This window comes from Gopherus evgoodei, chromosome 21 (genome assembly GCF_007399415.2).
Source record: "Gopherus evgoodei ecotype Sinaloan lineage chromosome 21, rGopEvg1_v1.p, whole genome shotgun sequence".
Classification (NCBI taxonomy): Eukaryota; Metazoa; Chordata; order Testudines; family Testudinidae; genus Gopherus; species Gopherus evgoodei.
The window spans coordinates 12,529,642-12,554,495 of record NC_044342.1 but is presented as its reverse complement, the minus strand read 5'-3'; the positions used below and the strand labels follow the sequence as shown (position 1 = coordinate 12,554,495).

The window sequence follows — 24,854 nt, the reverse complement described above, 5'->3', positions numbered from 1 at the left end:
GAGGCTCTAGTAGCTTTCTTTCCCAGTGTGATTTTTGCCCAGACAGACTCTGTCTTGTCCATTCCATCACTTCTTATTTCTTTACAGTTAACCTCCTCATTGATGTACAATGCTACTCCACCACCTTTGCCTTTATTTCTATCTTTCCTAAACAGCACATAGCCTTCAATACCTGTACTCCAGTCATGACTACTATTCCACCACGTTTCTGTTATCTCTATAATATCTGGTTTCACTTCCTGCACCAGTAGCTCTAGTTCCTCCATTTTGTTCCCTAGGCTCCTAGCATTAGTATACAGACATCTTAATTTTTGCCGTTTGACTTCACTCACATTCTGTACCCTGTTAGGCACGGACATTCTACCACCAACATCACCTGTTAGTCTGTTATCTACACTACCCTTCCTCCTTATGCCAATTCTTCTGTCCATGGCTGTATCCCCTCTTACTTTGTTTACTTCCCTCTCAAGGTTAAATTCCGATGTGGAGATCTCCCGAACATCTCCCAACCATCTCCCCCAAATTTCTAGTTTAAAGCTCTCTTAATCAGGTCGGCGAGCCTCCATCCTAGAAGTCTATTTCCCTCCTTGCTCAGGTGACGTCCATCCCGAGAGAACAGTCATTTGTCCGTAAATGCTTCCCAATGGCCGTACATCCCAAAGCCCTCCTTATAGCACCACTGCCTGAGCCATCTGTTGATCACCATAATCTTGTCACACCTTTGTCGCCCTTCTCTAGGAACCGGCAGAATCCCACTGAAGATCACCTGAGCCTCGATTTCCTTAAGCGTCTTCCCCAGTCTGGCATAGTCTCCCTTGATACTTGTTGTCTTTGAATGGGAACTGAGCACCTAACTCCCTTAGGCTTCTTTGAAACATCCCAACCTGGAGAGATAAAGAAAGGGTGAAAGGAAGAGCATATTACTATTCCTTGTCCAGAGAAGGGAAATAGGGATTGAGACAGAGATTTACAAGGACCCTGGAGGGATTTGGATGCTCAGTTAATAGGAAGTGAGTGTCCAAATACCTTATCCGAAACTCTCCTCTGGCTAAATTCTAATGTGGATACTCTCAGCTCCATTCTCCCTTGCTTTGCCTCCTGTGTCGTCACTTGCATTTGTTCAATGTGAGCACAAAGTGGAACTGAAAGCTTGGAATGGATGAGTGGAAGAATCTCCCCATTCCAGCACCATTTTAAGAACTACATGTCACTGATGTAAATTATCCCATTTGTGAATCATCAGCAGCAGGAACTGAACTAAAGACCTCTGGATCTGAAAACATGAGTCCCTATTGCCTGAGCAAAAAATATCCCACTGTTAGCTAAAAGCCAGAAGTATATTCATATACCTCGATGTGGTCCAGCCACTAGAGAAGGATTGAGGCAGGGAGGATGGAATAGATCCACACTGTAGAAATGTAACTCACACAAACAGTGGATAATCAGGTCCCAAAGTCCAGTGGTTAGGGTAGTCACCTGAGAAATCATCATTTAAATCCCTTCTTCCCCTCAGACAGAGGGAAAAATTGAACTTGAATCTCTCACATGAGTCTCCCAACCACTATGCTCAAGTTTATGAAGGCGCTCCATCAGCCATTTCACATGAAGTTACACCTGGGTTTCACATTCCAAGGTGCAATCCAGATCCATGAAGGGTTGTGTCACCCTCTGCCTAGCTACACTGGGTGCCTCATAATCCTGTGCTGTTGAGGCTCCCACCTGTGGTGCTCAGAAACAGCCTAACAGCACCTTTAGTGTCTGGTGAAACTGCAGTCCTGGTCCAGCAACTCTGATGCCTGCAGTTTGTGGGTCACATTCCAGTCACACTCTGACCTCCACCAACCTGGATTAGTACTTGCAGGGTAACCCCATCATACACCCAGTCCTGAATTTTCCCATAAACATGTGTTCTGCACTGTCCAGCCCTCTTCTGGAAAGTTCAGGTATTAAAGATCCATTGTCTCTGTGAAAGGTCAATATTCAGCAGTCTACTACTACAACGGGAGTTACCAAACAGCTCAGTTTAAACACAGCACTTCAATTGTTTGGATAAAAGGAGAAAATAAATTAATTAACATAAAAATATATAATGGTTACAAGAGAAATAAAGATAAAACACTTTCTAGGAGCTTAATCTTAACAAGCTACACTTGGTTCAAGGTAAAATCCTTTCCACCAGTTCCCAGCAGCCTGGCTGACCAAATTCACAGGTCAGAATCTCCCTTGAAGATGAAAGGCCGGTTCCTTTATCTTCTTAGGTGAAAAAGAGAGAGAGAGAGACAGGGAAAGATGTCCTGGGGCATTTTTTTTATTTTTAGAGCCCGGTCATTCTTTGAAGTGGATTATTCTAAGTATTACCCCTCAAAGCAAAGATTATGCAAATAGAAAGAAGGTGACATGCAGTCTGGTGTGAAGGTGAGTCCATATTCATAGAATCATAGACTATAAGGTGAGAAGGGACCATTATGATGATCTAGTCTGACCTCCTGCACAACACAGGCCACAGACTCTCACCCACTCATTTCTGTATCAAACACCGAACCTATGTCTGAGCTATTGAAGTCCTCAAATCATGGTTTAAAGACTTCAGGGTGCAGTGACTCTTCCAGCAAGTGACCCGAGCCCCACACTGCAAAGGAAGATGAAAAAAATCCAGGGCCTCTGCCAATCTGCCCTGGAGGAAAATTCCTTCCCGACCCCAAATATGGCAATCATCTAAACCCTGAGCATGTAGGCAAGACTCACCAGCCAGACCCCCAGGAAAGAAATCTCTGTAGTAACTCAGATCCCATCCCATCTAACATCCCATCACAGGCCACTAGGCATATTTACTGCTAATAGTCAAAGACCAATTAATTGCCAAAATTAGGCTCTCCCATCATACCTATCAAGCTTAGTCTTGAAGCCAGACTATCCTCCCTCCATACACCTATCAAGCTTAGTCTTGAAGCCAGATATGTCTTTTGCCCCCACTACTCCCCTTGGAAGGCTGTTCCAGAACTTCACTACTCTAATGGTTAGAAACCTTTGTCTAATTTCAAGTTTAAACTTCCTGATGGCCAGTTTATATCCATTTGTTCTTGTGTCCACATTGGTACTGAATTTAAATAATTCCTCTCCCTTTCTGATATTTATCCCTCTGGTATATTTATAGAGAGCAATCATATCTCCCCTCAGCCTTCTTTTGGTTAGGCTAAACAAGCCAAGCTCTTTGAGTCTCCTTTCATATGACAGGTTTTCCATTCCTCGGATCATCCTAGTAGCCCTTCTGTGTACCTGTTCCAGTATGAATTAATCCTTCTTAAACATGGGAGACCAGAACTGCACACAGTATTCCAGATGAGGTCTCACCAGTGTCTTGTACAACGGTACTAACATATCCTTATCACTACTGGAAATACTTTGCCTGATGCATCCCAAGACCACATTAGTTTTTTCATGGTCATATCACATTAGCGGCTCATAGTCATCCTGTGATCAATCAATACTTGGAGGTCCTTCTCCTCCTCTGTTACGTCCAACTGATGTGTCCCCAATTTATAACAAAAATTATTGTTATTAATCCCTAAATGCATGACCTTGCACTTTTCACTATTAAATTTCATCCTATTACTATTACTGCAGTTTACAAGGTCATCCAGATCTTCCTGTAGGATAACCTGGTCCTTCTCTGTATTGGCAATACCACCCATCTTCGTGTCATCCGCAAACTTTATTAGCACATTCCCACTTTTTGTATCAAGGTCAGCAATAAAGAGATTAAATAAGATTGGTCCCAAAAACGATCCCCGAGGAACTCCACTAGTAACCTCCCTCCAGCATGATAGTTTGCCTTTCAGTATGACCTGTTGTAGTTTCCCCTTTAACCTGTTCCTTATCCACTTTTCAATTTTCATATTGATCCCTATCTGTAGCAGGGTGAGCACTCACTCCAGCCCTGAAGGGGTTGGAAAACCCCTGCAGAGGGCTGGGGCTGGGGAAGGGAGAAAAGCCCTGGCTAATTGGACAAAGTGGCTGCAGCTGGGGCCATGCCCCAAACAGACTGACTGGGACTTATGAGAAGGCCAGGGCAGCCAGAGGCAGTAGCTGTGGATGGAGATAGGCCTGGCTGCTGGAAGATTGAGAGGTACCTGGGAGTGAGGCAGGGCTGAGGAAAAGCCAGAGGAGCAGGGGAGCTCCAGGCTCGCAACTTCCCAGCCTGCTGCCAGGCCCATGGAGGTACTGGGTGTTAGAAGAAGGCAGCAGGTCAAACCCCCCTTGCCAGTGATGAGTGGCTTACACTGCAGGCTGCCCCAGGGAACGGAGGCTAGTTGGTGAATGGCAATAGCCTTACACTGAGGCAAGGTGGGTATAGGGGGTGGGGGTTTCTCAGGGAGGGGAGACCCCGAGACTGAGGGGTGTACTGCTATGGGGCAGCACCCCAGGTAATGGAGCACCAGAGTCTAGGGAGGGACACGGAGACCAGCTATAAGGTGGATCACAAGCCTGCAGAGGGCGCTCCAACGTCTGGAGAGCTAATTTCTGAAAAAGACCAGCACGAGGTTCTGCAGGGGTGAGTCGCACCGTGCTACACCATCTTTTCCAATTTAGCTAATAATTCTGCATGTGGAACTGTGTCTAATGCCTTACTGAAATCGAGGTAAATTAGATCCACTGCATTTCCCTTGTCTAGAAAATCAGTTACCTTCTCAAAGAAGGAGATCAGGTTGGTTTGGTACGATCTACCTTTTGTAAAATCATGTTGTATTTTGTCCCAATTACCATTGACCTCAATGTCCTTAACTACTTTCTCCTTCATTTTTTCCCCAGGACCTTGCATACTACAGGTGTCAAACTAACAGGACTGTAGTTGCCCAGATCACCTTTTTTCCCTTTCTTAAAGATACGAATTATGTTAGCAATTCTCCAGTCATATGGTACAACTCTTGAGTTTACAGATTCATTAAAAGTTCATGCTAATGGGTTTTCAATTTCATGTGCCAGTTCCTTTAATATTCTTAAATGAAGTTTATCTGGGCCCCCTGATTTAGTTCCATTAAGCTGATCGACTTTGGCTTCTACCTTGGATGTGTTAATATCTACCTTCATATCCTCATTCCCATTTGTCATCCTTCCATTATCCCTAAGCTCCTCATTAGCCTCATTAAAGACTGAGGCAAAGTATTTGTTTAGATACTGGGCCATGCCTAAATTATCCTTAACCTCTACTCCCTCCTCAGTGTTTTGTGGTCCCACTTCTTCTTTCTTTGTTGTCTTCTTCTTTATATGGCTATAGAACCTTTTACTATTGGTTTTAATTCCCTTTGCAAGGTCCAACTCTACATAGCTTTTGGCCTTTCTTACTTTATCCTTACATGTTCTGACCTCAATAAGGTAACTTTCCTTGCTGATCGCTCCCATCTTCCACTCCTTGTAGGCTTTCTGCTTTTTCTTAATCACCTTTCTGAGATGCTTGCTCATCCAACTTGGCCTACAACTCCTGCCTTTGAATATTTTCCCCTTTCTTGGGATGCAGGCTTCTGATAGTTTCTGCAACTTTGACTTCAAGTAATTCTAGGCCTCCTCCACCTTTAGATCCACAAGTTCTTCAATCCAATCCACTTCCCTAATTAATTACCTTAATTCTTTAAAGGTAGCCCTTATGAAATAAAAAACCCTAGTCACAGATCTATTTTTGTTTGTCCTTATCATAAACAGATAGCTAAGGGTTAATGTCTCTTTCACCTGTAAAGGGTTAACAAACAATGACCTGCAACATCTGACCAGAGGACCAATCAGGAGACAAGATACTTTCAAATCTGGGTGGAGGGAGTTTTGGGTGTGAGTTCTTTGTTCTTTGTCTGTTCTCTCTCTGGGCTCTGAGAGGGACCACAAGAATTTCCAGGCTCTCTAATCTTCTGTTTCCAAGTTGTAAGTACAAAGGTAGAAAAACAATACAGGCTTTTACATTGTTTTTCTGTATTTGCAAATGTGTAGTCTGCTGGAAATAGTTTAAATTGTATTTTTTCTGGATAAGGCTGTTTATCCATTTTCTATAAGCTAAAAGACCCTGTACTGTTTACCATCTAAACTTCAGAGATAAACCTTTTACTTTTTTCTTTCTTTTTTTCATTAAAAGCTTTGCTTTAAGACCTGTTTGATTTTTTCCTCCTAGTTAAGGCTCGAAGGAAGGGAGTCTGCACTCACCAGGGAATTGGTGAGGGGAAGGGAAGGAGAGCAGGGAGGGGAAGGTGAACTTCCTCTTTGTGTTAGATTCATGGAACTGAATCTGTATTGCCTCTGGGAGAAAGGGGGGAGAAACCTGATCCCTCGGTGTTGTGTTTCAAGGAGTTGAAGCAGGGTAAGCTCCTAGTGTACCCAGGGCGGGAAAGATCTGGGAGGAGGTAAAGAGAGGGGGAGGGAATGATTTATTTCCCTTTGTTGTGAGACTCAAGGAATCTGGGTCTTGGGGGTTCCCAGGGAAGGGTTTGGGGAGACCAGAGTCTATCAGGAGCTTTACATAAGTCCTGATTGGTGGCAGCCTATCAGATCTAAGCTGGTAATTAAGCTTAGGGGAATTCATGCTAGTACCCATATTTTGGACGCTAAGGTCCAGATTTGGGAATTATACTATGACAGTCCTTCCATTTAATTTAAACGGAATTAGCTCATGATCACTCCAACCAAGGTTGTCCCCTACAACCATTTCTTCTTTGAGGTCTTCACTACTCACCAAAATCAAGTCTAAAATGGCATCCCCCCTTGTTGGTTCAGCAACTACTTGGTGAAGGAATCCATCAGCTATCACATCTAGAAAAATCTGAGCCCTATGATATGATTATTACTAGCACTTGTCCTCCAGTCTATATCTGGGAAGTTAAAATCTCCCATGATCACACTATTCCCATTAGTATTTATTTCATTAAAAACATTAAAAAGGTCTCTTTCCATATCCAAATCAGATCCCTGCAGTCTGTAGCACACCCCAAGCACTATCCCAGGGGCAACTCTAGAAGCTTTCTTCCCCAATGTGATTTTTGCCCAGACAGACTGTGTCTTATCCATTCCATCCCTTCTTATCTCTTTACAGTCTACCTCATCGATATACAATGTTGCTCCACCACCTTTACCTTTATTTCTGTCTTTCCTAAACAGCACATAGCCTTCAATACCTGTACTCCAGTCATGACTACTATTCTACCATGTTTCTGTTATCCCTATAATATCTGGTTTTACTTCCTGCACCAGTAACTCTAGTTCCTCCATTTTGTTACCTAGGCTCCTTGCACTGGTGTACAAACATCTTAATTCTTGCTGTTTGGCTTTGCTCACATTCTTTACCTGATTAGGCCCAGACATTCTGCCCTCAGTATCACCTATTAGACTGGTATCTACACTACCCTTCCTCCGTATGTCCATTCTCCTACTCACTACTGTATCCTTTCTTACTTCATTTTCTTTCCTCTCAATGTTAATATCTGGCATGGAGATTACCTGGACATCTCCCAACCATCTCCTCCTAATTCCAACTTTAAAGCTCTCTTAAACAGTGGTGCGAGCCTCCATCCTAAAAGTCTATGTCCTTCTCTACTCAGGTGAAGTCCATCCTGAAAGAACAGTCCTTGTCCATGAATGCCTCCCAGTGACCATACATCCCAAAGCCCTCCTTATAGGACCAGTGCCTGAGCCATCAGTTGATCATCATAATCTTGTCATACCTTTGTTGCCCCTCTCTAGGAACAGGCAGAATCTCACTGAAGATCACGTGAGCCTTGATTTTCTTAAGTGTATTCCCTAGCCTGGCATAGTCTCCCTTGATACTTCCCAGCGAGAATCTAGCCATATCATTTGTTCCCACATGAGGGACAATCAGCGGATTCTTTCCCATTCCCATTAGGATCCTCTTCAGCCTCAGATCCACATCCCATATCTTAGCACCCGGCAAACAGCACACCCTTCTGTTCTCTGGAACAGCTCTGGTTACAAGCCTATCTATTCTTCTCAGTAAGGAGTTCCCAGTCACGTAGACCTGCCTTTTCCTGGTGATGGTGCGATTCTCCGGTCTATCCCCTGTTCCCTCTGGCTGAAAGTCCTCTTGATTCCTATTCACCCTTGCAGTCCTCCTCAACCCATCCAATATCCTCCTGGCGCTCATATTTGGTGCTGGTATCTCCATTGACTCTTTCCCTCTTCCTATAGGACTAGCTGCTTTTCTCTTCTTCCTTGCCCTCTCACCTTCAGCGACCACCTGCTGTCTCCTTCTTCATTTTCCAACCTCACAAACCTGTTCCTGAGCTGTATTTCTCCTTCACTAGCTCATCTTTTCCTCTGCCTAGTTCTCTTAGTCACGTGCTTCCACTGTCCATTTTCCTCACGCAGCAGTTTCCTCTCAGAGTTCTTTGGTCCTGCTTCCATCTACATATCTGAGCTTTTCCCTTCAGACTCTACAGGTCTTTGCTCCATCATCCACTCGAACTCTCTTCTAAACTCAACCAGAGTTTCCACATGCATCTCCAATCTTCTGATTTTTTCTTCCATCAGCTCTATCAGGCAGCACTTCATACAGACGAAACTCTTTTCAGGTGCCTAAATATCTAAAAAAATCTGGCCCATAGGCGAGTAAACCTGGGGGTTTCCAATGTACATTTACTTTGCATTTATCATCATTGAATTTCATCTGACATTTTTGTTGCGCAGCTCAACTTCAATGGAAATAAACTTATATCCACCAGATGGAGATCTAGCTCCATATTTCCATAGGCCCATATCCACAAAAGTTCAGAACCTCCAGGTTTAGTTGGCTATGGGCCAGATTTTTTTAAGGTATTTAGGCACGAAGGCCTAATCTGCTTGACACCAGGAGAAGGGTTCTTTGCTGTGGATCACAAACAGAGATGGGTGCCTCCTTCCAGCCCCAATGTAGGCACCAAACAATTTTGAATGGGCTGGGGTTCAGCTAGCAGCAACCTCATGTGTCATCAGCATCTTGGTGGAAGTGGTTCAGACCACATGGATATTCAACCTTTCCTTCTGTAGCTCCAACCACATCCACCACTTCTTTTGTGACATCCCATCAGTGATGAAGATGGCATGCACGCACACCTCCAAGATCAAGACCATTTTCTTGGCCATGTCAGGGCTGTTCATCATGAGCCCTTTCCTGTTGATAATCCTGTCCTACACCTACATTATTGCCACCATCCTGAAGCTGCCATTGGCAGAGGGAAGGTGGAAAGTCCTCTCCACCTGCTCTTCCCACCTCATGGTGATCACTTTGTTCCATGGACCTGCTCTTATCACCTATCTGAGGCCCAAGTCCAGCTACAGCCTGGAGAGTGACCAAATGATTTCCCTCATGTACACAGTCATGATGCCAATGTTGAACCCCATAATATACACACTGAGGAACAAAGTGGTGAAGGAAACCTTTAGGAAAATGGTAGAGGAAAGCATCTTTTCACATAGCCGGAGAAATTAGAGAAAGAAAAGTAGAGTTAGTCAGAATGGGAAGAATAGGAAGAATAGGAGAAATCCACTAGCATTTTATTGATTCCCCCCACCCCCGGCTCTCATTTATTCCTTGACCTGTTGCTATTTGCAGGGAGGAAATGACCTGTTCTGTAGGAAAACAAGTAGGAAAAATCATGTTTAAAAAATATCTACTTTTCTAATCTAAATGTTATGGATTTTTGTTTACCAAACTTCTGAAATTCAAAATCTTTTGACCAGATTGAAAGTTGACTGAAAAAGAAATGAGAATATTTAGTCAAAGTGCTGTCTCCAAAATATATCTTCATAATTTGAAATGTTAGAGGAAAAAATATATATATGTGGTTGAAAATGAGAAGCGTTTCAGAACATCTCTGCTTTGTGTGTGGGTGTAAACCTCGCAATTTTAATCAATATTTCAATAGTGTAAAAATTCCCAACAGTTCTATATTGAAATCCATTAGGCTTTCTCTTTTCCTGCTTTATCTCTTTGGTGCAACATTTTTTGGCTGACTCTTGAAAGCATTTCCCCAGATTTCCCTCTGACCCAAGTCTCAGGCCTTGTGAATGACTTTCTGTCTAATATTCTAATAGAACTTTACAAGCCTAAATTGTGTGTGTCACACAATGGCTCTGTGAGGTAGATCTTAATTTCCATCATGTTCTGTGTAGGTGCAGATGTCTATGCTAGCAGATCTGATTTTAGCATCAGGATGTATATCATAGATTCCTTTATTTTAAAGCAATGGAAAACCATTATGGTCATCTAGTCTAACTCCTGCCTACAACAGGCCAGAGAATTTCATTCAGTCCTACATCAAGTATGCACTAAATAGACTGTATATTAGATATACAAAATATTGACTGTATTAAATACTTTTCAAACTACTTGAGGGTCTGAGTATAACAATATTGCACTAAATAACTGTGTATACTGTACATATGTGTATGATAATTATCTGTGTATATTCTGATGTAGAGACACTCTTTTGAGTGCTTGTCTACCTGTGTCCCCACCTACAGGTAATAAATACCACATTTAAAACCTCTGTAGCTCGCTGAGCATTCATGTGTATTCCTAAAATGAATTCATAAGCAGCTTAAAATGTACGCCCACATGAACAAACTGAGGTGAATTGCCTGTCAGTATATGATTCTTTTTATTATTATACATTGCAACAAGCAGGGCCAGCTCCAGGCACCAGCTCAGCAAGCAGGTGCGTTGGGCGGGCAAGGGGAAGGGATGGCACGTCGGGCTCTTCGGCGGCAATTGAGTGGCGGGTCCCTTGGTCGCTCTTGGAGGGACCTGCCACAGAAGAAGAAAGCGGTGCGGTGGAGCTGCCACTGAAGTGCCACCGATTGTGATTGCGGCTTTTTTTTTCTGCTGCTTGGGGTGGCAAAAACCCTGGAGCTGGCCCTGGCAACAAGCTAGGTGGAGGCAGAATTATTAGTCTATCTGAAATTCTAACTGAGGATTTACTGTAAATATTTTTTCCAAAGATACAAACACCAGAGTTTTGGACTTACCATATGGAACCAGAAGTAATGAGGCAGCAGCAACACACACATACACACAAGCAAGCAAATACTTTACTGCCTCAGGGCTTTAGCGGCGAGGGGAGGAGTAGGGCTACAGCATCAGGGTGAGGGAGGTCAGGGCTCCGGGGAGGGATAGAGGGAGCTTTCAGGGCTTTAGATTTGAGGGGAGCGCTGAGGCTCGGGTCTTCAGCCTGCAGGTGGCACGGGGGCTAGAGACTTTAACTATGAGGGGAGCAGTGGTTTTGGCCCCAGCGCTGTCCCCGTAACTAAAGCCCTGAGCCCCGGAGCCCCACCACTACCAGAAGCAGAGCGGTGAGAAGCTCCCAGCTCTGCTTCAGCCCCCTGGGTCCATGCCCAGCTTTGTTCCTACTGTTAACATTAAATGATACTTTGTCTTGAGAAATGTGGTCACTGCATTCTTTGCTGGTGGCCACAGCTCCTGCAGTCAGACCTGTTTGTGTGTACAGTGAAATCCACGTTTACTGACATTTACCAATAAAAATGTAGCTGTAATGTCTTTGTGTCTTTCATGGAATGTACTCAACATTCCTTAGAACTTGCCGTGCTTGTGTACAGAAAAGAGAGAGTAAGAAATGAAGAGGAAATTAAAAACCCAGATACAGTATCATGTTCCCAAATGAATAAGAATTGAATCAATGCTGTTTGTGGGTTTATACTATAAGTTATTTGTAAATATTTGGATGATGATGGTGCTGCAGAAGAAGCAGCAGAAGAAGAAGATGAAGAAACTGAAGGCAGCAACAGGTAAAGAAGAAGCGAATAATATTCATTCACATCCTATGTATCACATATTTCAAAGCTTCTTTCACATCCTTGTTCCGCATTGTATAAATGATGGGATTTAACATTGGTGTTAAGACGCTATATAATACGGAGATCAGTCTGGCACTACTTGGTGAGTAACTTGAACTGGGTCTCAGGTAGGAGAAGATAGAGCTGCCATAGTACAGAAGGACCACAGTCAGGTGGGATGAACAGGTGGAGTACGCCTTCCTCTTCCCCTTGGAAGAAGGCATCTTCAGTATGGTTGAGATAATGTAAGTGTATGATAGAAGGATGCAGGCAAAGGGGGTACAGGCTATGAAGAGACCAATGCAGAGCAACAGAAGTTTGTTGAGAGAGGTGTCCCCACATGACAGCTCCAGCAACGGTGGGATATCACAGTAGAAGTAATCAATACGGTTGTCTCCACAGAAGGGTAACCAGAAGGTGAAGACTGTGTGTATTGCAGAGTTAAGGAAGCCACTTACCCAGGAGGCAGCTGCCAGCTGGAGACAAAGGCTTTTGTTGACGATCAGTGTGTAATGCAGCGGGTTACAGATGGCAACATAGCGGTCAAAGGCCATCACTGCCAGCAGGAGGCACTCAGTGCCCACGAAGGAAAAGAAGAAGTAAAGTTGCAGCACACAGCCTGTGTAGGAGATGTTGCTCCTCTCTGAGAGGAGATGAACCAGCATCTGGGGGATGGTCGTGGTGGTATAACAGATGTCCAGAAAGGACAAGTTCCCAAGGAAGAAATACATGGGAGTGTGGAATCTTTGGTCCACCAAGGCAAGGATGATGATGCAGGTGTTCCCAAATAGGGTGAAGAGGTAAGTGAACAAAAACCCACTGAAGAGTGATAGCCACATCTCCTGGAGGCTGGAAAATCCCAAGATGATGAACTCCTTCAACACAGTTTGATTTTGTCTCTCCATGCTTCAACATTCAGTGGTGTTCCTTCCAAGAAACGGTAATAAAATTTTAATAGTAATCTTGATATAAGATATACAAACGTTCCACTTGAAAATACGAATGTATCCGAGAGATGATTTCTTTTGCGGGGGGAAAGTCATTACAGAATATGAGTCACTCAGATACATTGGCGATGAAACTTGTATATTAATACCTGGAACTTACAGAGTGCCTTTCATCCAATATTTTTTTTCCAAAGATACAAACACCAGAGTTTCGGACTTACCGGTCAACTGGACACCATGTGGAATCAGAAGTAATCAGGCAGCAACACACACACATACACACAAGCAAGCAAATACTTTACTGTCTCAGGGCTTTAGTCGGGGGGGCATGACACATTATCCCCATTTTACCAATGGAAATACTAAGGCAAAAAGAGTTGACCTGACATAAACAAGCTCATAGAGCAGGACCAGTGTCCCTTCCACTAGATCACACAGCTCTCCACTGCCTTTATCCAACTCAGTGACAATCCTTCCATAGGATTCAGTGGGCTTTGTATCAGGCCACTGGTAACTAAGTGGAAAGACAGGAAGAAAGAAAAAACAATATACTAAATAGATAGATAGATAGATAGTGTAACATAGTGGGGATTTTCCCTTGTTATGTTGTATGTAAGCCTATGTGAGTCTTACTGTTTTGTATTAATGCTGTGTGTGCCTCAGTTTCCCTATGTATTGAACTAATGTCTAGATAGTGGGAATAAAGGTGTGTGACTATTGGTTGTGGGGGTGATCCAGCTACCTGCACAGATGCTATGGCCACCCCTTGTTAACCTGAGACCAAGGAGGGGGATGTGACCAGGTGACTCTTGGCCTGGGAAGTGAGACAAAAGCCGGAGGAGGAGCAATGGGCAGGGCAGGGACCAGGCAGCTGGAAGCGAGACAGTCTCGGGTGGCTTGGGGCGCACAGGGAGGACCAGAGCTCTGGGCTTCCCTCCCCCCATGATGGACTTGGCTGAAAGTCACAAATTTCTGTGCTAACAACTTCTGTTCTACACTGTGTTCATGTTGACTTCTGTTTCACTGGCTGGCTGATAGTCATGTCTGACTGCGGAGTTGGAGTGCAGGGCTCTCTGCCTTCCCCAGGAGCCCTGCCCGGGCAGATTCACTGCAAGAACCATACAGTGTGGAAGGGGATGCTGAATGCTCTGAGGTCAGACCCAGGAAGGTTGAAGCTGTGTAAACTTCTTGCCCTGGAGACAGTATGCTAGGAAGCAGGAGGCATGCTCCCCCAAAGTCCTGACTGGCTTTATATGGAGTAGTTCCAGAGCACAGCCCTGGTAGCTCCATGATAGATAGATAGATGTGTATGGAGATAGCTAGATAGCTGGATTAAAAGTCCAGTGTACCATGTATGCTTGAGTAGAGTTTGTGTGTTTGTATATTTTTGTGTGATTGCATTATCACTGTGGGTGCAGTGTTTGTTGTGTAGGGTGCATGGAAAATTGTGTTTTATTTGACGATGTGTATACTTTGGTGTGTATCTGTTTAGAAAATGTGCACTTCATTTTTTGTTGTTGTGCAACTGGTCACGCCACAAGTTTCTATTTACGTTGCATAATTTTCATTTACACTGAACTAAATTATCAAGATATCTAATGGAGTTGAGAACAGAATTTAGTCCATTTTATCCACACTCGTGCATACACAAAATATGTAAAAATACACATACACACACAACAAACCTAGAGAGTGCCATCTACACAACACCCACATTCTCAGGGAAGTCCTTTCAGGCACAGAATAAAAAATCCTGCTCAAACACGTTCCCCATGGAGAGACTTAAATAAAACTACAGGTGTACAGAGATGTTCAAGTAGACAAATGTACAACAGAAAACCCAGCAGATTCACAAATGGAGCCAAGATCAGTGTAGCTGCATTTACACCAGCTATGTATCTGGTTCATCAAATTCAACAGAACTTCACTGATTTACCTCAGCTGGGGTTCTGCCCCATTATATTCCTTTATGCACTAGCAGACACCACTAGACTTAGTTGTACATTATGGATATGGCTGGTTGAAAACTATTCATTGACTCTTTAAAGAAAAATAATTGAAAACTGGGTTTTCAAAAACAATGAAAATGTTCATGGGAAGTTTCTGCTTTCTTGTAATTGTTTTTGATTTTTCACTGGGGACGGGAGGGGAACTACAAATTTCCAGCAGCTTTACATCAACCACCTTTCCTCCTGCTCCTCCTGCTCCTGCTCTGTGCCTGTTTCAGTGCTAGCCCGCCCCTTTCCCAGCCTGCACTGGCTCCTGCCTCAGCTGGTTGCCTGCTGATTCTGACACCCTGTTCCACTCTTGCCTCAGGAACATCAGCAGCTGCAGTTTCTGCTCCGGAGGGCAGCCGGGCCACACCTGAGAGGCACTGAGATCCTGCGCACTTGGTCAAAATGCCTGGAGGGGGAAGCTGAGCCCAGTCCAGAGGAACCAGAGCTGCAGGAGCCAGGGCTGCCCAGAGGTGAGGGCAAGTGGAGCAACTTGCCCCAGACCCCGCAGGGGCCCCCACGAGAGTTTTTCAGGAGCCCTGAAGCGGTGTCGTTCACTTGCTTCGGGGGCCCCGGAAAACTCTCATGGGGCCCGGGCTCCTGGAACTTCTTCCACTCTGGGTCTTCGGTGGCAATTCGGCGGCAGAGGGTCCTCCCACTCCAGGACCCACCGACAAAGTGCCATGAAGACCCACGGCGGGGGGTCCTCCCGCTACAAGACCTGCTGACAAAGTGCCCTGAAGACACATGGCAGGGGTTCCTTCTGCCATGGGACTCACCACCGAAGTGCACCGAAGACCCACGGTGGGGGGTCCTTCTGCCCCGGGACCCACCACTGAAGTGCCTTGTCTTCAGCAGCAATTCAGCAGCAGGGGCCTCCCACCACCGAAGCCCCTAGGCCCTCTGAATCCTCTGGGCGGCCCTGGCAGGAGTCCCCACTACCGCATGAGTCACAGAGACACACACAAAAGTCATGAAGAAATGGGAAAATCACCATCTCTCTGACTTGTTTCCTGCTGTGACAACCCTGAAACCCTGTGAATAATGATTAAAGAGCACCCCTACATTTTAACCACTTCCCTACCTCATACAGTGCCATTCCATGAGTGAGAATGAGATCCCAGAGTGCCGAGAGGAAAAGCTCTAGCCAAACCAACAATTAACAGCCCAGAGACACGGTTCATCTTCTCTAGTCAGAAACTTCTCTCCCAGCCAATGTGGTTAGATTTACCTCTCATATGCTGGAACACAGGTGGGTCAGTTCCTGTCCTTCTAGACAGCCAGGATTCTCTGGTGTGTCTGAGGGATTCTCAGATCTGTGGAAAGACAAGAGACAACCCCATTGATGAAGATATTTTAGATGTCTTTGAAAATTACATTGCAAATAGATAGTCGAGAGGCAGATCGATGAGACATTCATTAAGATGACTACCCTTGATAGCGAGACACGATGAACAGTATCTTATATAAGACTGAGAGAAAAAGATGAGGGACAATTCTGTAGATTAGATACATAAGAGTAAATTAGAGTGAGTGATGAGATGTGAGACAGAGAGAAAAAATTCTGGAGACAATTTAGGTGTTGATGGCTCCAGAAAATGAACTTGGGGGCCATAAAAGTAACATAGGAAAACGCTCCAAACTGTCTCTTACTTACCTTCCCACTTGTGATCCACTGCTTCGTTTCTGAAACTCATTAACCTACAGCAGAGAAACTTGTCTGCTAGAGAATCTCAGACATAGATCCTTTCTATATTGTTCTGTGACCTCTGGGATCATAACCCCAGGGTTCTCTCTGACTATGGGTGCCCAGGAGAATTAGTAATTGCATTCTGTTTGTAAACATTTTAATCAATTAAATCAATTCAGCAACACAGAAACAACCATTCCATTCAGAGATGGCCTAGTCCAGACTACAAGGTGCTTGTTGATCAAGGTGAAGGTAGATCAGTTCTCCAAGCATTTCCTGTAAACATGTTCTTCATCATTGTTAAATTGTATTTGCTGCACTAAAGAGATGAGCCTTGAGAACCTGGACACTTTACCTAAGCTTCTCAGGTACAAGTACATGTCATAAGGATGTATCATTTGTATTTATCGATTTCAAGAAGAAATATAATTGATTGCTAGGCCAAAAGTTTTTAGCAATAACTGTCAGTGACATCAACAACATAGCTCTTGGTGGAACTGGTATGAAGTCTGACTAGGCTGTAATGGGACACTGTGTCCGCTTCATCATGACCAAACAATCATGCTGGGAACTAACTGCCCTACTTTGCTGGCACTCTCAGGATGGAGCTGAGAACTCACTGGACCATGGGAAGTTTGTAACTCCCCTTTCAGCCCTATTCCCCAAAACTCTTTAACCAGGGAGCAAATATGAGCATTCAGGGAAGTATAACTATTAATAAGTACACTACAATTAAATATTAACCATACTTTTCACATAAGGTTAAAGCAAGAATATTAGTTGTTAGATTTGAGATTCACATTGACAAATATTTAGGCACATAGAGAGATAAACTCATCTCTATCTATCTATCTACCTATCTATGTATCTAAATCATTTTATACTTCTGCTCATCTCCATAGCGTCTGAGTGCCTTTCCCATAAAATCAGTAGCAATAGAGAAGTACCTAGTTGACTTCAAAGTGTTGGACATTCCTCCCTTTTTGAGATACCAGCTTGTCTTGTGGAAGGTTTTCTTGGTTCTGGATTTTGGGAGAGAAGAGGTAAAGTCGAAGTAGGTGTCACAGAATCCTACATCATGGGCCAGAAGGGGGCATTGTGTGGCAGGTATGAGGATTGTGGAAGTGGGAAGGTGGAAAAGCTTTCCCAAAGGTTTTACAGTGTTTCCTAAAGACGGAAAATGGATTCACCTCATCTGATCCTGGAAGCTCCTTCCATTATCAGATTCCTCCATCCAAGAATGCCTTCTCCCCAGTTCTCATGCATTTCATCCTCAGCTTTGTGATTTTGAATATTACCGTGCTCCTATGTGCTACAATGATACTTACAGAAAATTGAATGCATAGACACAATTTGAATCAGAAACAAATGTACACACACAAGCACAATGGTGTATGCACAAACATAGACAAACAAACAAATATCTACAGACCCACAAACAAGTATAACGGAATGCATAGATATGTGAACATACAAACACATAAAGCTGTGATCTTCAAAAGAGTCCAGACAAGTTAGGCATTCAGATCCCATAGCCCTTTCAGTTTGATTCAGGCACCTAAATCTCTTAGAGGTATTTGAAAATCCCAATTTCAACCTACATGTGAAATCACACACACATCTACAAGCACACCGAAACTGACCCAGAAACACACTCAAGTGGCCATACAGATATGAATATACAATCCCATAGGAATGTACAGTTAGAATCTCTTTCATGGTCATGAATTGATATGGAACGAATTTGCTGGAAGTGACAAGTGAAAACTTCACTATTTACAAAGTTATAAATTAGAGCTATTGTAACTCTCTCTCTCTCTGTTGTCTGGTTAATATATCATACCTGTGGCTTTGCCTAAGTGCTGTACTCCCTTGTGGAGAGATAGTCCAGAGGAGAGCAACAAAAATGATCAAAGGGTTAGAAAATCTGACATAGGAAGGAAGGCTAAAGAAACTGGGCCTGTTTAGTCCTGAGAAAAAGACGGCTTAAGGGGGACCTGATAACAGTTTTCAATATGTTAAGGGTTGATACAAAGAGGACAGGGATCAATTGTTCTCCATGTCTGTTGAAGGCAGGACAAGAAATAATGGGCTTAATCTGCAGCAAGGGAGATTTAAGTTAGATATTAAAAAAAGCTTTCTAATAATTTGGGTAGTTAAACTCTGGACTAGGTTTCCAAGGAGACTGTGGAATCCCCGTCAATTGTGGGTTTTAAGAACAGGTTGGACAAACCCCTGTTAGGACTGGGCTGGGTTTCCTTGGTCCTGCCTCAGTGCTGGGCACTGGACTTGATGACTCCTCGAGGTCTCTCTCAGCCCCACATTTCTAGGAATCTCTGACAGCTACAACTGTCTAAATGACTCCTCAACTCCCACCAACAGCATTTTCTATTAAAAAAAAAACAAAAACAAAAAGAAAACACCTGGGATATTCACTGACACAAACTTTATGAACGCAGTTATGGTTGTACAGGGCCGGTGATATATCAGGCCTATGTGCTTTAGCAATTTTGTGATTGTCACCTTCACTGAGATCTTTGCTTTTGATTGTAACCTCCTTGTTGGTTTAGGACACCCAGGTGCTAGTGAAAACAAGTCCAGTGCTGACAGCATCAGTCTTTTCTGAACACTGCTGCCCATGCTAGGGAGCAGGATGCCTTGTAAAGCACTGAGAGGGAGAAATCCATGACTGGCCATCAACGTGGACTAAAAATTCTGTCCTGGAACAATTGGGTTTCTGCTGGCAGGCCCGCTGACATTCATTGACTCTCAACACAGAAGCAAACAGGGGTAAGATCCAGAGCTGGGAAATTCCCCCGGCCCAAGCACATGGAAACAGGATGTGCCGGAGAGACTGTGCTTAGCTATGGATGCTGACCAGAACCAGGTCTACTGGGGTCGCGAGATCAGACTGACGGGGATGCACCGAGGATGTAGTTTTCCTAAGATGTGTAACTCTGCTGTTGTGATGTAAAGAGTAAAGTGCACGCACCTCTCGCTTTCCTGATGCATTGTTCCAAAAGGGTGTGTCTGGACTCCAGGTGAGGGGGAAGGTCTATAAGTAACTGGATGATGGGAGAAATCAGACCATTGTTCTGTTGTCTAAGCCAGTTGGACTGCAGACTCCCACTGCTCAAGAAGGGTGTCAGAGACTCAGAGACTTTAAGGTCATAAGGGACACTAATGACCCTCTAATGTGACCTCCTGACCATGTGCTATGGCTGGCAGTTGGAGGCTGTGAGCTTCAAGGAAAGTTTGAAAGCTAGAAGCCTCTGGTAATAGGCTGAGCCTTAATCAGTGGGCGGGGCATTCACACAGGCCAGGGATTTATAAAGCCACGCACAAGTGACCAGGGAGCTTTGTGAACAGGGGCTGCTAACAGGGAGTTTCGGAAGGGAGTTCGGAAGGGGAGTGGGAAGGGAGCAGAAGTCCCTTGTCGGTTCTATCTGTGCCCCTTTAGTCCCTTAAAACCTATAAACTAAACTCCTTTCAAAACTTCTTGCTTTAAACAACCCTTACATTAACTAGGAGGCAATGCAGACAGAAGCCCAGCAGCAGAGTGGGGGCTATCCAGTTTATTGCACTGAGTGTAGCATGTATGATTACCTGCCCTGTGGGCGGGTGGCGTATGTGTGCATTCGGTGCAAGGAGCTCCTCGCCCTCAGAGACAATTGTTGTGGAAAATCGACCACACCGTTGATTTTAGATCAGGCAGCCCAAGGCTCTTTTATTGATTACAAGCGTGACCTCAGGGAGAGACAGTGTTTGCCTACACAGAGGGGCGGCTGCTCTACATATTACAAATTTTACCAAGCTTATAAAGGTTAAAACCGCAAAACGTAGCATGCTGGTTATACATGTTATTTGCCTTATTTGGAATATAATGTTGATGATAAGCAAGCTGACCAATTAATTCTCCATCTATGGCTTTTCCTGTTATTGTCTTTGCCAGTCAAGTCTGCGGTTTGACCATTCTAGCACCTTTTCTGTAGTCCTGACAGCAGGCTTAGCTGTTGTAACTTAACAGATATTCTGGTTCCCCTTTATCCAATTCTAGTTCCCCTTTTTGGGGCCCTGGCCACATCTTTCTGCCTCAGCATGCCCTTTGTACAGAAAAACAAGTTTAGCAAACGTTAAAACTCTTGCTCTTAGCTAAAGGCTTTTGGGCCTACTTTTACTCTATTCTCAGCAAAAAGCCTGGGGCCTTGGGTAAGGTAGGGTCAAGGGGGGGTTCCCTATCAACTCCCTCCTTTTGATGCCCTTCCATGGCATCAAACTCCTAAATTTGAATATTCATTAGGTTTTGGATTTCTGAGTAAGGGGTAACAGAAAGTGAAAATGATCGGGCACTACAGAGGCCCAGTCAAAGGGAATCTGGAAATCCAGAAAGGTTTTGTATGATTTCTCCGAAGGCCAATATATAGCATGAGTACCAGAATCTGTGACTAAATTAAAGGTTACATCAGATAGGACAGATGTGTTGAGATAGACGCAGCTATTATTGGCCTGCAGGAGAGTCTGGGAGGCAAGGGTCATAATGCGTCCGTTACCTTCCCAACACACATGATGATGGACCGTGATGACTTCCCCAGGCTTGTATTTTTCCTCTTTTGCCTGAGGATATACTACTGGGTTGTGGTTTCCATGAGGACCTTCTGAGTTCCCCAAGAGGAAATACATTTATCCACTTTCTCCCCTGACTGGTTTCCTTGCTTTGTTTCTAATCTGTGCTGAATCTCCCAGGATTTTTCTTCTCATGACTCCTGGACACATTCCTTTTCCACCTTTGCGATAATGCTCTGTTTTTACCCACTGGCTTAACATTTTTGGGCTTATAATTTTGCTGACAAGGATCTAATTCCCTTAAGGGAACTAGGGCCCCTGGTGAGGTGGGGTATACAAAGCGGGTGCAGGAGTGGGAACAGCACGCTTTACAGCAACAATAGGAAAAACAAATATTCAATAACAATTTCCCTAGGAGGGACAATAAGGTATGGACACAATCTGGTCCTAGATGGTCCAATCAAAGGGAATATGAAATTGGAGGGAAGCCTGATACATTTTGTCCGCGGGCCAATGAATAATATGAGTGCCTGTGATTGTATTTTAGATTAAAGACCATGTCCTGCAAAACAGTTCAGTTGGAATATACACAACTATTGTTGGCCTGAATCAGGGCTGGCGATTTTGTCATATGTATAACTATCTTTCCAGCAGATATACTTGTTAACGGTAACGAAATTTTTCCCAGGGCTAAGCTGTCGAATGCATTGGAGCTGGGGGGTTCTAGGGCCAGAAGGTTCATTTATTTCCCAATCCTATCCAGATATTAGGTGTTATTTATGGGGCGCCAATCAAGAAATGATTAGTGCCATCGGGTGGTCTTACTTCCCATATATCTCGGTGGATGACCCAGTCCCACATACAACCGCCCCATGGACCCAGGAGGATACAATAGGTGGGGGCCCACACTCCTTTCACAGGCCCATAGACCTAGAAGGAGCACTGTGAGCACCAGCATTTCCATCCAAAAAAATCTTCAAGTGTGCCTCTAGGGTCACAAATCAGATGGTAAGCCTGAAGCATCCATATGGGCGGTGGACCAAGCCTGGTGTTCAAGAGCACTCCGAACGGCCATTAGCTGGTCGTTCAGAAAATCCCGCACCTCAGAACAAGCCAGATCCCACTACTATGCCTTCCCTGCTTCAGCGATGCTTAAGAGCATTTTCTCAGTAAATCTTGGGTCAGAGAACTAAGAGTGGAGACAACATGCAATTCGCCCACTCCAGCACAGATACTGCTTACCTGTGCCCTGGAAATAAGCCTATGGCCTGGGCTAATTGGCCCAATTTTTTATCATGCTGTTGATTTTTGCAAATATTCCAAACAGAAGCGGCACTATTTGCCTGTTCCACAAGGAGCCCGCTAAGACCTTCCTTTGGCAGGAGGATGCACCCTAAGTCTGCTGCTGTACTAACCCATGGGCAACCCCTTTGGAGCAATAGGGCAGTTAGCAGTGCTCTAGAAGTGGGATAAAGGCAGGGAGACTTCACAGTTCCCAGGGTAGTGTTTAATCAAATTTACCCTGCCTGGGATTAAGCATGGTTCATTTGAACCCCCTAGATTCGTCATATGAGAGGGAGAATACCATAACAGGGTACTGGAATAGCCTTTAAGCAGAAAACTATTCCCGTGGCCAGGCAAGTTCTGTGGATATATACTTGGTTGTTTACTAGTGAGGCTACTGATTGGCTAAGATTTAGAAAAATATTACTTTTCCATCCCCACCCCAAGTTCATTTATTTCAGGTAGTTTTGGCTAGCCTCCGCAAGCTATTCTTCGAGATTTCGTAGTCTTAATTCACTTAGCTGTCCAGCAATGAGGCCGCAAGGGAGAGGTTACTAGCACAATCACCTTGCTTGCTTGGAGGCTTTATTATGTCCTCAAGTGGAGAGGTCAAAGGCTCAGTGGGTTTGTCAGCAGTCAAAGGAGAAGTTTCCAGTTCTTTTACCTTGTTCTTTACTTCTGCTATCCAGAGAGAGCAACAAAGCCAGAAGGAAAGATAGACCGATCATCAGTCAGAGAGTCATTACAGTGAGAAACATGGGCAGGTAGTCAATTCTTGGCACTTCACAGCGGTGTTGGTAATTAACAATATTTGATGAGTGTCTTTCAGCACGGGGCCAGGGCAAGTTCTCGCTGGTTGACTTCCGTGTAGACCCGGTCTTCTGGTTTCAGCCAGCGGCAAAGCTACTGTATATAAAAAGACCTAACACATTTCATTAGTGCCTGGCAATAATTAAGCATTGTGTCATTTATTAAACGATTGTTCATCTGAGTCAACACCAGCAGGGCACTGTCGATAGTTGCACTGGGTGCCTTGGTAGAAATTTTATGAAGGCTGAGTGCAGTATTTTAATTGGAAGTGGCCTTCTAAGGGCATTTGGCCATACTGATCTGTGAAGCTGCACATGACTTAGTTATAATTTGTCCAGTAAAATTAGGTTCACATTCACTGTTGCTACTCACAGGTACGCCAAAGTTTTACAACAGTTTTGGCATTTGCCTTTTACGAGGAAATACATTACTAAAACTAACACATATTTATAAGAGCAGCATTTTGGCATGCTTGTGAGTAGCAACATCCCGGACGAGCCCCCAAATTGTTGTGGAAAATCAACCACACCGTTGATTTTAGATCAGACAGCCCAAGGCTCTTTTATTGATTACAAGTGTGCACTCAGGGAGAGACAGCAGTTGCCTACACAGAGGGGCGGCTGCTCTACATATTACAAATTTTACCAAGCTTATAAAGGTTAAAACCGCAAAACGTAGCACGCTGGTTATACATGTTATTTGCCTTATTTGGAATATAATGTTGATGATAAGCAAGCTGACCAATTAATTCTCCATCTATGGCTTTTCCTGTTATTGTCTTTGCCAGTCAAGTCTGCGGTTTCACCGTTCTAGCACCTTTTCTGTAGTCCTGACAGCAGGCTCAGCTGTTGTAACTGTAAGGAATCATAACCCCCCACCCTTTATATGTAGCTTTAATACTGGCCAACTCGGACCATCTTCGGCCATTGCCTCTAAAGGTTTACTGTTGCTGGTGCGGACCCTGCCCTAGGGTTCTGGTCGGAAAATAATGCACGAACAGTACTCTTGTGGCGGGTTACCAACAGTAATACAGACATCTGTGGTCCTGATATATAATTGAATATTTGTAGCTTTCTGCCCTTGTTTAGCCGCTGCCTTTAGAATCTTGCTGTCACTGGTGTGGCTCCTGCCCTAGGGTTCTGATTGAAGACCATGTACGATCAAGTACCCTAGTGGTAGGTCCCCAACAGTAATATGAGCATCCATGGTTCAAATATAATTAAATACTTGTAAACTTTTGTTTTCATAAAATCTTGTTTAACCAGTGCCTAAGAATTTGCTGTCACTGCCATGGATACTGCAGCGGGACCCTGATTGAAATAATAAGGCAAATCAGTCCCGGCTGCAGATCCCTGACATTGATATAAGCCTCTGTAATTTTAATATATAATATTGTAATAATTATAAATGCGTTTAGTTTTATTGGTTTATAGGCCCATGTATCCAGGCCTAACTTGTTTATCAGTAATGTCTGACCCACTGGGTGGAGAGGAAACCAAGTATTAAGAAATATGGGTATGGAACACTGACAAAAGAGGAACTAAGCAGGGAGGGACCAGGGGTCTTTTCCTGCCAGTCTGGCTTTAACAAAATATAGCATAATAAGACTGCTTGCTTATAGAAAATTGCCAGGTGGCATTGTCAAGTGACCAGCTTAATCATTGCCAAAATGTGTGACCTATGCAATATGCTAATAGCTTGTGCAATATGTATTCGCAATCAAGAAGTCATAAGACATTGTAATTG

At 44.0% G+C, this 24,854-nt stretch overlaps 1 protein-coding gene across 1 annotated transcript; it reads right to left on the bottom strand.

Moving 5' to 3' along the window:
• Nucleotides 1–11,798: 11,798 nt before the first annotated feature.
• Nucleotides 11,799–12,725, bottom strand: LOC115638259 (olfactory receptor 5V1-like). The gene has a single exon (XM_030539844.1). It carries the CDS (start codon nucleotides 12,723–12,725, stop codon nucleotides 11,799–11,801), a length of 927 nt encoding a protein of 308 aa, XP_030395704.1.
• Between the last annotated feature and the right edge of the window lie 12,129 nt (nucleotides 12,726–24,854).